This window comes from Apodemus sylvaticus, chromosome 12 (genome assembly GCF_947179515.1).
Source record: "Apodemus sylvaticus chromosome 12, mApoSyl1.1, whole genome shotgun sequence".
NCBI classification, from domain to species: domain Eukaryota; kingdom Metazoa; phylum Chordata; class Mammalia; order Rodentia; family Muridae; genus Apodemus; species Apodemus sylvaticus.
In genome coordinates this window covers 100,051,281-100,066,166 of record NC_067483.1, presented here as the reverse complement: position 1 = coordinate 100,066,166, position 14,886 = coordinate 100,051,281, and the positions used below count along the sequence as shown (strand labels likewise).

The 14,886-nt window shown below is 48.6% G+C and overlaps 1 protein-coding gene across 1 annotated transcript in view; it reads left to right on the top strand.

Moving 5' to 3' along the window:
• The window catches only part of Hhat (hedgehog acyltransferase), a 253,385-nt gene extending 241,642 nt beyond the window's left edge, over window positions 1-11,743 (top strand). Inside the window, exon 12 of the mRNA XM_052200751.1 lies at window positions 10,549-11,743. Within this exon, the coding sequence (XP_052056711.1) occupies window positions 10,549-10,640 (92 nt within the window). The 3' untranslated portion in view covers window positions 10,641-11,743. The remainder of the gene's footprint in view (window positions 1-10,548) is intronic.
• Window positions 11,744-14,886: the final 3,143 nt, after the last annotated feature.

Here is a 14,886-nt window from a genome sequence, read left to right as displayed (position 1 = left end):
AGATGCAGCACAAGCCGGAAGGGAATACACTGTTCTTCAGAGCAAGGCCTTTTAGATGCATGAACATCTTTCTGGGTCATTTGAGAGTTGAGAAAGGCATGAGTCACCTCATACACGTCATCACTGTTCCAAACTCTTCACTAAGTCTCTGCCTCCCTTCTCACGCAGTCACTGCTTGCTGGAGCGCAGCCTTCTGTCTGACACAGGACTCCCGTGCTGCCTGATTGGCAGTAGACCATTCGTGTGTAACTGGACTTATTATGCACTTCCCTGGGGAGGAAGATGACTTGTTTCACAGGACTGTGCTCTTTGAGAGCCAGGATGGATTTGAAGGGGTTACCCGGTCCCTGTACTCGCCCGCTCCTTGATAAAGACTCTTGTACTATTCACCTTCCTATTGAGAGGTGTCTACACGGCTGCATCAAGAGGACCAGCATACTTACCTTTCATGGGGGGGGGGGGTGCTAAGATGCTGCCTGTAACCCACCTCCACCCACTGGCCCCACTTCTCCCTTCTGGAGTGACATAGAATAAGTCTGATCCCCTTTCTCAGTGACCTTGTGGCCTTTCTTCATTTGGGACATTAGCTTATCACACACTTACATGGAGGGTCCCTCCAGACCTGCAAGAGGTGTGCCTGTGACAGTGTCTCTTGGTCAGCACACCTTGGAATTATCCACCTGAGTGGCGTCTACTTCTACACCTTTTCTTACCCCTTCTAGTCCTCATGTCCCCGGGTGGCAGCACCTTGGCTCCTGTGCAGGCTCAGTGGCTGTGCTCACTCCATGACCCCAAATGGGTCTGTGGTCTGAGACTCTTACAGAAGTGGGTTCCTAGGGAAGGGCTCCTGTGGAAACTGTGACTGTCTGCAGAGCCCTTTGTCTCTGGGGTGCATGGCTTTGATGGGAGGGTCCTGCAGGGTCCTTTTGTCTTCACTCGGCAAAGAAATAACTCCCTCAGGGAGTTCTGATGTATTTTAAAGAGAGAGGGGGTCTGGGTCCTGGCCATTTCCCACAGCCTTCCCAAACCATCAGTGCCCTGGAGCATGAACAACTGCAGTGCTTTGGCCAGAGAGAGGACAGGCTGAGAACAGTGTCCCTGCCATCACATTCCCTCAGCCAGGACACTGTCTTTACCTTTGCTTTTCCCTCCCCTGTACTCCAGGAGCTTGAGTCAAGGCGCCATTCCCAGACTGCATTGGTAGATATCGAGCCCACATTTTCTTGAGCTGATCTGGGAGCATTCTGGGATTCAGGTAGCTGTGGTTCCAATCTACACCGAGATCAATCGTTGGCTCGATACCCTCCAAGGAAAGCCACAGTCAGCCTGCCACAGGCCATGCTGGGAGTGGGCAGGAGGGAGGGCAGTGCTGGTGCTGCTGGGAGTGGGCAGGAGGGCAGTGCTGGTGCTGCTGGGAGTGGGCAGGAGGGCAGTGCTGGTGCTGCTGGGAGTGGGCAGGAGGGAGGGCAGTGCTGGTGCTGCTGGGAGTGGGCAGGAGGGAGGGCAGTGCTGGTGCTGCTGGGAGTGAGCAGGAGGGAGGGCAGTGCTGGTGCTGCTGGGAGTGGGCAGGAGGGCAGTGCTGGTGCTGCTGGGAGTGGGCAGGAGGGAGGGCAGTGCTGGTGCTGCTGGGAGTGGGCAGGAGGGCAGTGCTGGTGCTGCTGGGAGTGGGCAGGAGGGCAGTGCTGGTGCTGCTGGGAGTGGGCAGGAGGGAGGGCAGTGCTGGTGCTGCTGGGAGTGGCAGGAGGGCAGTGCTGGTGCTGCTGGGAGTGGGCAGGAGGGCGGTGCTGGTGCTGCTGGGAGTGGGCAGGAGGGAGGGCAGTGCTGGTGCTGCTGGGAGTGGGCAGGAGGGCAGTGCTGGTGCTGCTGGGAGTGGGCAGGAGGGCAGTGCTGGTGCTGCTGGGCCCGGCACCATTCCTGGGATGAAAACGGTGACTGCTGGAAGGGAGGGAGGGAGGGAGGGAGGGAGGGAGGGAGGGAGGGCTCTCCTCTGGGAGAGCTTTCACCCCTGTCCTGTTCTTTAGTGTACCTGTGAGCAGGGCAGACTCCTGAAGACAGTACAGTGGTGTCCTTGACAGAGGGCAGCACATGCCCTTCCTTGCCCCAGTGGCTGCTTCAGTTCCTAATCCACTGTGGTGCTGAGAGCTCCAGGAAGCAGCAGGTGCTGCTGGTGATGATGGTGGTAGTGGTGCTGCTGCTGCTGCTGCAGGGAACATGTTATTCTGTTTGTTCCAGAATTCAATTCAAGTTATTTGAAATCTTTAATCTAACTGCTGTGCTAGGCACAAACCACATCGGATGTGCTTGCAGTGCCCCCTTTTCAGATGTGTACACGGTTCTGGTTGTGCTTTCCTTTCTCAAGATACTTCTAGAGGATGCACTGAGAGAGGTGGGAAGGAGTGGTAGACATCTCCACCCTGCCATCTTGAGTGGGTGTGGTTATCCATGATCAGCACACCCAGGTTCCTCTCTCCCAGGCATAACTGGGAGTCCAGATGGTGCCTAGTCCATGAGTGTTTCTGTCCACTTAAGACATCCCATGGTCTGGGATCAGAGGCTGAGTGGATGTATGAGCCAGCCGACTCTGGCTCAGGTCCCTTGTACTGTTAGTTACCTGAGTAGGAACTTGGAGCTTTATAAGTGAGAAAGTTAAGTTAGTGGGTTGTGTCTGTGTTTCTGCAGCCTCATTGTTCATTCACTGACATGCAAGGCCTGGGAAAAGGAAGGCTGTTCCTCATCCCTCAGGAAAATGCTGTCTGTTCTGTGTCTGCTCGGTGTGTGTGTGTGTGTGTCTGTGTGTGTGTGTGTCTGTGTGTGTGTGTGTGTGTGTTTGTGTGTGTATAGACCACACCAATGCCGGGTGCCTTCCATTTGAGACAGGAGTTTACTGACACATTGAGGTTGGCCAGCAAGCCCAGGGATCCTATTGCCTGCCCTCCTAGTGCTGGGCTCACAGACACATGCCACCATACCTGGGGATATCAAATCCTCATCCTTGTAAACAACATTTTACCATTTTACCACTAAGCCATCTCCTCAGCTCTTATATACGGGTTCCTTCTGAGAATTCAGTTGCTGTGATCAACCTCAGTCCAAATTTATAATAAATGGGGAATTCTATAAATAATTCATAAGTTCCTGACCCATTGATCAACAACAGCCTCCTGGTATACAACACACCCATGTCATTTCCCTCTTTCATCTTATCAGGTAGGCCTTGATTGGTCATTCTTCATCTTGTCATAATGGGAGACAGAGGATCAGGATACTAAGGAAGAGTAGCCACAGTCACCAGATGTACTGCTGTGTGCTGTTACATTGTTTCAGTTTGCGATTGGTTGTTCATCTCTGACTGCATTTGACTTACAGTTGAACTGTGTTGTAGCCGTGTGTGCAGAAGAAAGCCCACTACCTCAGGCATCCACTGGGGTCTTGACAGCCTTGTCTGTGGGTAAGGTGGCCCTGTACAGATGTGGCCTCACCCTCAGCATGTCTGGAGGCCTTCTGTGTCAGGAGGCAGCTTTCCATAGCTTATTTGCTAAGTAGGCGACGCCCACTGGATTTCTTCACTTGATTATGAATTAACAATGAACTACAATCTTTGAAGCTGTGTGAATAGCCCAAGAGAAGGAAGAAGGGGCAAGAGCTGGGAAGGCCAGTGACTGAAGAGCCTGCAGCCACAGTGGCTGGAGTAGCAACAAGTGCTGGGGGTGGTTTCTCAGGGAGCAGATGTCTCACCCTGTTGGCCTTGGAGAGAGATGTTTGTTAGCTCCTCCTGCTTTCCTGCTAGAATAAGAATGAGCGGCTCCGTGTGTTCTCCTTGCTTCCTTTATGTCAGATGAAGTCATTCTACTTTATGGTAGTGAGTGCTTTGGAAAGCGCCTGCTGCTTGTGCTGGGAGCTGGGACAGGATGAGCAATCCACAGAGGCCGGCTTCATCAGTCTGGGAAATTGACTGTGAACAAGGTGATTTATATAGGCCACTGTGGGTGCTGCTTCAAACTGGCACACAGCACCTAGCAAGAGACTCCTCCTTAGGGTGGCAGGATGCACCCTAAGGGGTCCCCAGCACCCTGCTCTGTCTCCCAGATGAAGTCCCTGGGGAGGTTCAGGCCATAACAGGAGTCAGAGGACTGTGACCTTGACAGCCCTGTTAAAGGCCATCTGAGCCCCTGGTATGAGTCCTTTATCCCCACAGACAGAATTCAGTACGAATGGAGGAGTAGGACATAGAGGTACTTCTTTACCACTCTCTCGGTCTGCTTTATAATGCTGTGAAGGTCTCAGAACTAGCGATGCCCAAGAGAATTAGTGATAATGAACGTGTGCAAATGCAAGGTGCTTTTGTTTCTGTGACCTCCTACCAATGACCTTGGGCACCTGGTCGGGGACTAGCATGGGACTTAAAGGAGGTGAGGCTAGGCTGGGAGGTGAGGCTGGGCTGGGAGGTGAGGCTGGGCTGGGAGGTGAGGCTAGGCTGGGAGGTGAGGCTAGGCTGGGAGGCCAGGGTAGGCTGGGAGGCAGGCCTGCTTGCAGCCTGTGGTTTGCCTTACCCTGAAGCAAGTAGTGCTTCCCTCTCAGCTCTGCAGCCAGGCTCACTTTGGAGATGTGTGTAGCACATTGGGTTGATGGTCAGCTAGTTGTTATACTTTGGAGAAAGGATTAGTGTTCTTTGATCGTTGGTCTTCGTGTGGCTAAGGGATGGGCTGTACACCTCATGCTGAGACAGACTGTGAGCCTGGACAGAGCTGCAGACGGTTTGAGTGTAAGGAATGCCTGTCTGTAGTCTACTGACAGACAGCTGTGGCAGAAGCCCATCCCTCGCCATCCTGAGGAGTCTCTGGAACAATTACAGTCTCTGAACTCACAATATCCACAGCCCCAGGGAACTTGGTAAAAACTCAGTCTCAAGTCTGAGCCTTGCCTCCTCAGAAGCTACAGGGTAGGTGGGGCCTGCTGTCTGCCTTTAAACTTGGTTCCTTGGGAACATGGCTGCAGCCTCCCTACACACATGAACCATTTGTTGTGTGTGTGTGTGTGTGTGTGTGTGTGTGTTTGTTTGTTTATGTGTGTTTTGGTTTTGTTTTTCTCATGAAAGGATGGATCTAAAACCTGGGTTCAGGTCCAACATTCTTCTTAGAACCTAAGGTAGGAACAGGTTCCTCAGAACTTTTATCTGTGTCCCTGTGCATTTGGAATGGGCCCTGCAGTTCATGGGCACCAATGCCTGGATGGCTTTGTGCTTTTCATGTGCCCGTCCCTGGATCAGTAGCCAGCCCTCTGCCAGGAAAGACTCGTGCCCCACAACTTATTAAAGATCTAAATTTAGCCCGGGAGGAAGGGACTTGGGCTCAAGACCATTTGATGAATGGCTCGTGGGATCTGGCCACAGCCACTGGAGTAAGTAGGATTTAAATGAAGCACCTCGCCATTTCCCGAATCGGATCTGAACATCATTAAACACAATGTGCTGCTGGGGGCTGCACTTTCAGAGAAGGCAGCCAGGCAAAGAGGCAGTTGAATAATTAACAGCCCGATGACACTAAACCTCTTGGGAGGTGTGCAGAGAGTCTAGGCAGGATACCCGTGTTTCTCAGATCCGGAGCTAGCACACTCAGCTGGGGCCGAGGCAAACACTAAGGAAAAGGATGGCTTCCTCTGACCTTGGAGCTACAAAGATGCCTTTTTACTAGTTGGCGGGTGTGCCGGTCTTAACACTGGTACAGCCTCTCATGCCCTTGCTCAGTGTCAGCTCTCAGAGTTCGCCTGGATCTGGCCTCAGTTGGAGAGAATCTGCTCTTTGGTCCTCACATTCATTGACCCACCCAAGAAGCACCTCTTCTTGTGCTCAAATCTTCTTGATCTAAGAATCGCCTCTTTATTCAGTCTTCCTGTTGGACAAACATAACTGAGCCAATCAGTTGACAGAGGGTGACGGTGTCAGCCCTTACTCTGACAGGCCGGGACCCCCGTACCCCAAGCAGAGGAATGTGCATTGGAAGGCAAGCCTTGTTTCCTTTGAGCCTAATGGCTATTTTCCCCTTCTCAGAGTGGCTTTGAGGCTCATGATGACATTGCTTCATGGGACCAGAATAGAGGTCTATGAGCTGTAGAAGCCACGAGTCCATCTGTGAGGGTCCTAGGTATCCCTCAGCCCTCAGGAGAACTGCCCATCACAGGTGATCTGTGAGCACTGGGTAGCTGGAGGGCCGGTGAACAGCAGGTGCAGGGGCCTCTGACAGGAACACTCACCTGGGTGGATGAAAAGAAGAAGCTAAGGCATTTTAATTGCAGATAACAGTGAATAATAGATTAAAAGGCGAGAAGGACTACCTAAGAGTGTGATCTCTGTAAGCTGAGCAGCGCCATCCCATTTTAAAGCTTCACACATGTGGCCAGAACACATGGTGCTGAGACGTTGGACCACATTCCTGCAGATCACGCTCGCCAGGTGGCCACCAGACATTTGTCTTCTAGAAACAGTAAATGGTGGGCTGTGGCTTTTGAAAGAGCAAGGTAGCAAGCAGATGGACTGTTGCAGAAGTGGCTAGCTCAGTGAGCCTTTGGTGGGGGTGAGTGACAGACCCCCCGCACTGCCCAGCAACTCAGCTAACCCCATCCATCAGGAGTGCATTGATTTCTCCACGGGATACTGATTTGTGCTGACTCAGCTGTTTCAGCATGTCCTCTGCCAAATCCATCTGCAGGGTGAAGAGGGAGCATCTGAGAGCCCCCGCCCCCCCCCCCCATGGAGTAAGGGAGGCTCCATGAGCCCAGAGCTGGGTCCTGACACACTTAGAAGATGCAAGACTAAAGACTCAACGTCATCTAACAACCAAATTGTGCTTTCCTTCATGCTTTATTTGAGCCCTTGGTATTTCTGCAGCCTATGTATCTCTGTGTCTGTGATATGTGGGTCTGTGTGCTTAAGTGACAAGCCTGCAACTTGCATGTCTAATTGGTGCCTCTGAGGTATTTTGTTCTAGCATCATTGCAGTTAATTCATGTCAAGAGCATCATCGGTGTGTACAGTCTGATGGATGTTTGCCAGCTACACAAACATTAGAAACCAGTCTCACTATGGAATTTTGAAATGTCCTCCTTGTGTGAAGATGCACACATACGATTCCTGCACTCAGGAGGCTGAGGCAGGAAGATCACGAGTTTGAGGCCTGCCTGGGCTATACAGCTAAGACCTTATTTCAAAAGAGAAATGAAAGGAGAGGGAAAGAGGGGCAGGGGGTGAATGAGGAAATTAGAGAAACTGCCTCCTCGCCCCAGGAAACTAACTCACTCTCTCTCTCTCTCTCTCTCTCTCTCTCTCTCTCTCTCTCTCTCTCTCTTCTTTACCTTATATCCCCCTCTCCTCCCAGTACCACCTTACCCACAACCTCCTCCTATTCCTCACTCCCTCCCCTTCTCTTTTGAAAAGGGGGAGCCCTCTCTAGGTATCACTCCCCAACACTACCCCCTGCCAGCACATCAGATCTCTGCAGGACTAGGCACATCCTCTCCTACTGAGGTCCACTCAGCAGCCAATGGAAAGAGATGCAAATACCTATAGCCAAACATTACACAGAGCTCTAGGAGTCTTATAGAAGAGTTGGAGGAAGGATTGAGGGATCTGAAGAGGACAGGGACTCCATAGGAAGCCCAATAGAGTCAACTAACCTGGACCATTAGGGGATCCCAGAGACTGAATCACCAACCATAGAGTGAGCATGGGCTGAACTAGGCTCCCTACACATCTGTAGCAGATGAGTAGCTTGGTCTCCAAGAACAGGAGTAGGGGTTGTCCCTGAATCTGTTGCCTGCCTGCCTGCCTGCCTGCGGTCCTGTTCCCCTAAATAGGTGTCTTTGTCTGGCCTCAGTGAGAGATGTGTCCCAGGAGAGTCTTACTTCCTTCTGTAAGGCTCCTGGGCCCCAGTTCCCAGTAACCATGAATTGTTGCCATTATAAATTGTTTGCATTTTTTATAAGTGGATTAATTTACTATATATTATTTTTCTCAAAGGCTTCAGCCTCATTCTTTTATTGTAGGAAATTGTATATAACTTGATATAGTTTCAGCTATTTTTAAATATCATTCAGGGACATTAAGAAGATTTGCATTTTATGTTGCTGTCACTATCATCCAATCTCTGGAGCTTTCTTTGTCTGGCAAAGCTGGAACTTTGCCTCCATCAAGTACTTCCCATCCCTCTCTCCTCTCAGCCCCTGCTAATGCGCGCACCAAATTCTATGAATCCAGCCACCGTGGGGCCTCCTGTAGGGGGGATCTGACTTTGTGTTCCTCTGTGGGTATGTCATCTGTTGGAAGTACATTCATTTCAGTTGTAGCTAGCAAAGGCAGTTACAAGGCAAACATCTGGACAGAGCATCAGTGACATACATGTCCAGGTAAGTAGCTAGGACACAGAAATGAGATCAGGCAGCCACACGAAGATGGAGGAAAGATAGAATGGTCTGTGAGCCACAGGGGGGCAGGAACTGCTGGAAGCTGGAAGAGCCAAGGAATAAGACTCCCCTGGAACCTCCAAAGGGAGCGTGGCCCTCCCCATACCTTGATTTCACAATTATGGCCTGCAAAACTATCACAGAATGTGTCTCAGTTGTTTTAATCTATTAAATTTGTGGGCACCGGTTTTAGTCACCATGAATGGCTCTCACATTAGCAGGCCTGGGGTGGACCATCATACCGCGTGGAAGCCGGTCTACAGGAAGGTTGGGAAGAAGTTCAGGGTTCAATGCCCCTGTTGTCACTCTGGTCTTTCAGGAGATACGCTTCCATGGTTTTTACTCCCCACCCCTGTCATCACTGCCTTTTCTCTAGTGCCAACTACATTTCTGTCATTTGGACCACTCCACTTGCATTAATAAGTGCAATAGTTAGGCTGTTTGTGGAATGCCCATCTAACCTTTGAGATTCGTGACTTTGTCAAGGGTAGGTTGGCAGGGTTGTCAGGACCTGAACTTGAGCCTGGCGCAGTGACACAGAGAGCTCATATTAATAAAAATGGCAGCTGATGGTCATTAGAACTCTTTCCCACCCATACAGCTGCTGACTTGCACACAGCCCTATACAGCACCTGTGTCACATGAGCCCTGTCCCTTGGTTACCGGAGTTACTCTCACCTGCCCTGTCCTTTCCCCCGGCAAACCCTTGCTCATCCCATGTGCCCCAGTCTAAATGGGCTTTGTACACTCCATGTGCTGTTATCTAGTTCAGAGAATAACAACTGTAGCAAGTCCTACTGTGTGTGCCTATCCTGACTGAGGTGGCCAGGGAGCACCTCTAACATAGGACTGCATCTGTGGAGTTTGGCTTCTCATATCTAATTCTCTAATGTTCCCAAGAAAGTTTGACACTGGTAATAAACACAAGAATAGATCAGATAGCCTAAGATGTGTGTGTTGTAGAAGGAGCTGCTTAAAACGCTGAGGTTTGTTTTTAGAGGTAGATTATTTGTTTGTTTGTTTGTTTATTTGTTTGTTTATTTGTATGTGTATGCATATATGAACCTGCAGTATGTGTGTATACTAGAGGCCAGAAAAAAATGGGAGTTACAAACAGTTGTGAGCTGTGTGCCATGTGGAATCTGGGAACTGAACCCATATTCTTTGCAAGAGCAGTAAGTACCCTTAATGGCTGAACCATCTCTCCAGCCCCAAACTTTGACAGTTCTCTTTCACAAGATATTTCTATTTATTCAGTGTGTGTGTGTGTGTGCACATGTGTGTATGCATGTATGTGTGTACTTGTGTATGTACACATGTGTATTTGTGTGTGCATGTATACATGTATGCTTGAGTGTATGTGTGTATGTATACATATGTGTATGTTCCTGATTATGTGTGTACATATAATGTCTGTGTGTTCCTGACTATGCAGACATGTATGTGTGCATGTGTATACATGTGTGCATGTGTGTGTGCATGTGTGTGTGCATGTGTGTATGTAAGTGTGCCTGAGTGCACATGTGTACCTGAGTGTAGATATGTGTACACAATGCAGCAGTGGCTGCAGAGGCCAAAATACGGCATTAAATTCTCTGGTCCTGGAGTTACAGGAAGTCACCTTGTAGGTGCTAGGAACTGAACTCTGGCCCTCTGCAAAAGCAGCAGGATTCTGAACTGCTGAGCCATCTCTCCAGCCCTGTGTTTTGAGTTTTGAAATCTAATATCTAATCTAGGGCCCTCCTTTCTATGTGCTAAAAAGGTTCCACTGTGTTCCCTGTAACCGTGGTCTGATTTGCAGACTGACACTGGTACCCACAAGTGTATCTTCTCTCTGGTTATTTACTTTAGTCTCCAAAGGACACGTTCTCTAGAAGCATGCCCTGTTTCTGAGTGAGTCTGCTTTCACAGTCATGCAACTATCACCTCACAGTGACCCTGGTGAGGACACAGGAACCCGCCTGCTAGGTCCACACAAAGCTGGCTTTCTGGAGGCCTGTGTTTCTGTTGCCATTTTCTTGGGGGACAATTTGTCCACAAGGGAGGGCCCAGCCAGGTATCCTAATGATTCTTCCTCTTTGTCTCTTCACACAGGATGGCCGTGGGTGACCCTGTCTGTCCTGGGATTCCTGTACTGCTATTCACATGTGGGCATTGCCTGGGCTCAGACCTACACAATTCTTTAACTGTGTAGCTGCTGGGCCAGCTCAGCCTCCACGGGACAGAACATTTCATCCTGAACTTTCACTGAGGCCATCCCCAAAGACTACCTTCCACTCTAGGACAGTCCCCAAGGGACCACCTTCCGGTACAGGACAGTCCCCAAAGACTACCTTCCACTCTAGGACAGTCTCCGAGGGGCCACCTTCTGCTCCAGGATAGTCCCCGAGGGACTACCTTCCGCTCCAGGACAGTCCCCGAGGGACTACCTTCCACTCCAGGACAGTCCCCAAGGGACCACCTTCCACTCCAAGACAGTTCCCGAGGGAACACCTTCTACTCATCTTCTGGTGAAGACACTATTCCAAAACTGGCAGCTTCATCAATCACAGTAAATATACACAGTAAATATATCCAAACATCTTCTAGCTTTGGAGCCTTAAAGATTTGTTCACGTAAGCTTCCTGATGCATAAGGTACAATCCAGAGCAGTCTCAGGTTTTTCCTGACTATACCGTAATGTTTTTAGAACCTCCAATAAACCTGTTTGGTTTTTTCTTCTCTACCAGAGATTCAGTGTGGCAGACATGTGTTTCGACATGGGAGTCCTAGTTAAGGATAGGCCTGCCGTCCTTGGGATGTGAATTTCTGAGAAATTCTGTGACACTTTGATGACCCCTTTCTATGTGCTGCACTGGGGCCCTGGATTAACCTTTGCACGAATGGTCCTTAAGAGGGGATAAGCAAAACCATATTTCACATTTCAATTGACCTGGTTAGAGTGGGTGATTGATGTGCAGCTGGGGCATTCCAAAGAGTTCTGTAGTTTGAACTTTTTTGTAGAATCCATGCATGGCTGCTTCTTTCTGAGACCTGTAGCCATGGAGTAACATGGTGGTTCCTCTCACAGCTGTTCTGCACAGAAGTGGAGTTTTAAAGCCAGAGAATAAGATGTCTACACACAGGTGGTGTAGCAAAGGCCTCTGTGGAGAGTGGCACCCCAAGGTCCCATGTCTTTTACTCAGTGGGTTTTATTGCCTTATTCTCATTTAAAAAACAAAAACAAAAACAAAAACAAAAGCAGAACCTGTTTTTCCTACATAGATAATTCTAATTTTTCTAGGCTTATTTTGGATATTTTTAAATAAAAATTTTGAGATCTAAACACATGTGTCTTGATACTTCATCCCTCTAGACAGCTGCTGACAAGTGTCACTGTGGTTCTGTTTGGCTATGGGTTCTTGTGGGCACAGGGGAGGGAAGAAGCTTTAAGTTCTGAAACTTGGTGGATAGAATTTTGGAGTCGCTCCATCTATATGAATTGTGACCCTATGACAGCCAAGTGAAAGATCAGCTGACCTTTGTGCTGTCTCATTTTCTAAGCAAGTGTCCCGAATCATCCCTGGGAATGTTAGCTCAATGTTCCCCTTTCTTCCTAGCCGCCATGCTTGCAAGAGAGATGTCGATGGTCTGGGATGAGCGCACTGTGCTCCCGGAACAAAGCACAGACCAGACAGAGGCAGGTAAACTAGCCTTAGTAACCTCAGCAGCTGGCTTGGTAATCAGGGAGACACAGGGCAGGCAATTGTGGGATGCTGGAAAGTTCGAAGGATGTGGGGGGCAACTACTGAAATGGGTGCAATTTCTTAGACCAACAGAGTAAGTATTTGTGGTTAGCCAGAGGGAGTCTGGCTGAAGCCTTCAAGTAAGGAAAGGCCTCACTGAGAAAAACCATAGTGTAAAAATGATTGTAGAGAAGTGTCTAATGTGGACACCTGTAAATATCTAAGTCAATGTTGAACTCTTCCAGAGAAGCTATTTATAGAAAGGCAAACCTCTCCATGAGACTGTACTGGAGGAGTCAGTGAGTGGTTGGCCATAATAATCCTGAAGTTCATTAAAACTATCCGATTCAGTCATGGTCTCAGCAGCTGGTGGAGATTGGCTGTTACCCCTCTGTGTGAGTTATCTAGGGCTCTGTTGTCTCCCCTTTCCCTGCTCCCTAATGTAACATAATAGAGGAGCACCTTCCTCTGTAGTTTCCACTTGCTGTAGATAGACCTTTGAGTCTGGTTCCTGGGCAGCAGTCAATTACCTCATCTACCAGGACAACTTGCAGGACAGTTCTGGAAGCATTCTGGATAAGGTTCTGAGTCACTGCCAGTCCTAGGACCCTCTGACCCCCTGACCTAGTTCCACGAGTAACTCGTCATCTGCCCAGTCAGCATCTAGGGAACCAAGATGCCCAATGCCAACCAAAGTCCTACTGTCATCATAAATTCTCGGACCCACACAGAATACTGGATGGCATTGTGCTTGCAAGTTGTGTAAGAACATGAGCTTTGTCCTATTAAGGATGATGACCTAAAGAGAAAATTACTGATACCCATAGGATCTAGCTGTTAGCAAGTGTATGTGGTAGTGGTAGTTAGTAGGGCTCCCCTTACGGAACTTGAGATTTTTTTTCTTTGTTTTTCTAAAAATACAACTATTGGTTAGCTAAGTACTAGGAATTAACTCTAATGTTTATACTTTTAGCAAAATCAGGATGTATGTATACAATAAGGTTGAATCCCCTTTGTTATTCCAAAGGTAGTATGAGTTAGTTTTGTCTTGGTTTCTAGTCTAGTTGTTAGAAAAATCCTATTTATGTGTTTGTCTCTTTAACCATTAAAGATTAAAGATGCAATTAATGCCCAGTCCTTTATATGCATTTGAAATGCATATAAAACATTAGTTATTTGGGATTTTAAATAATGTCATCATTAGTTCTGTCATGCCCTTCTGTAATATAATGAAGAGAGGAGACTAAAGGGTCCTTAAAAACACCCTGTGCTCGCCGTGTGGCTAGCGAGATTCTCCACGTCCTGACTTTGGCTTCATATAATGGATCTCATCCCAGAATTAAGTTCTTGTGTCTACAAAGAGAGAAGTGCTTTTTGGACCTTATGGTCTTAATAAGACACAGGACAGCAGTCATGTGGAGTCTGACTCAGTACCTGTGGGATAACACTGAGTAGGACTGCTTGAGGCTCTGCCTCAATAGCTCTACAAATTATAAGTGGGGTGAGAACCCAGTGCCATTGACAGCCATTCAGGAAACACTGGGTTGTGGGTTTTGCTGTCTTTTCAAAAGTAGGGAAAACATTAATGTAGTTTATTCAAAATCCATTGACAACATTGTCAAATTGTTCAAGATGAAACCCATCACTTTAAATCAGTAGATGGGCATAAGAGCTATGTGAAGGCAAATGCTATGATCTGAATGTGTTAGTCAACTCTGACACTCACATTGAAACTTGACGCCATTGTGATGGGAGGCAGGGCCTCTGTTGTGGTTTGGCTGTGAAGGACCTGGATCTTTAAGACCAAGATCTTAGAGGCAGCCTCTCAGGCTCATGGCAGAGCAGAACTTCTCAGAGAACATGCTGCGGTCACTTAGACATGAAGCATGCAGTCTCCCCAGTCCATTACAGGTTCATATCGACTGTCAGCTTGACAGGATCCAGGATTACTTAGGATTACAGGATCTCTGGGCCTGTCTCTGAGGGACTGCTAGATCAGGAAGCCTAGCCTGAGCATAGGTGGCTACCTTCCCAGGCCTGAGATGCTGGACTACATAAAGCCGGTGGGCGGCGCCAGGACAGGGAGAGAGAGCTGAGTCCCAGCATCCATCTCTCTGCTTCCTGAGGATGCAGTATGACATGTGACCCCCTGCCTCAAGATCTTGCTACCGTGATCTCCCTGCCCTGATGGGTGGACTGCACCCTCAAGCCATGAGCTAAAATAAATCCTCTCTGCGAGTTGCTTTGTCTGGTATTTTACCACAGCAACATGAAAACTGACTAATGCAAGGCACCGTCTGCATCAGAGCTTCCCACATAATTTTTAAAAAAAGATTTGTTGTTACATTTTGCATGTCATGTGTGTGCAGGTGCCTCAGAGGCCAGAAGAGGGTATTGGATCACCTGGAGCTGGAGTTCCAGGTGGTTGGAAGCCAGCCACTGGTGTAGGCTGTGGGAACTGAGCAGAGAGCAGCTGGAAGAAGAGAAAGCACCTCACTGAATGACTTAAGTACGTAAGGAAAGGCAAACACAAGTATCAGGTATAAAATAGTTTATTACCATAATAAATAAAATTAAACTTTTTTTTTTTTTTACAAATATCATTTGTGCTTGTTTAAAAATGTCAAGAAAGGGGTATCATCCACGGAGTGCCCACATGTTCTCCACATCTGCACAGCCACACAGGGGAGCTCTTGGCAGCCTCCTC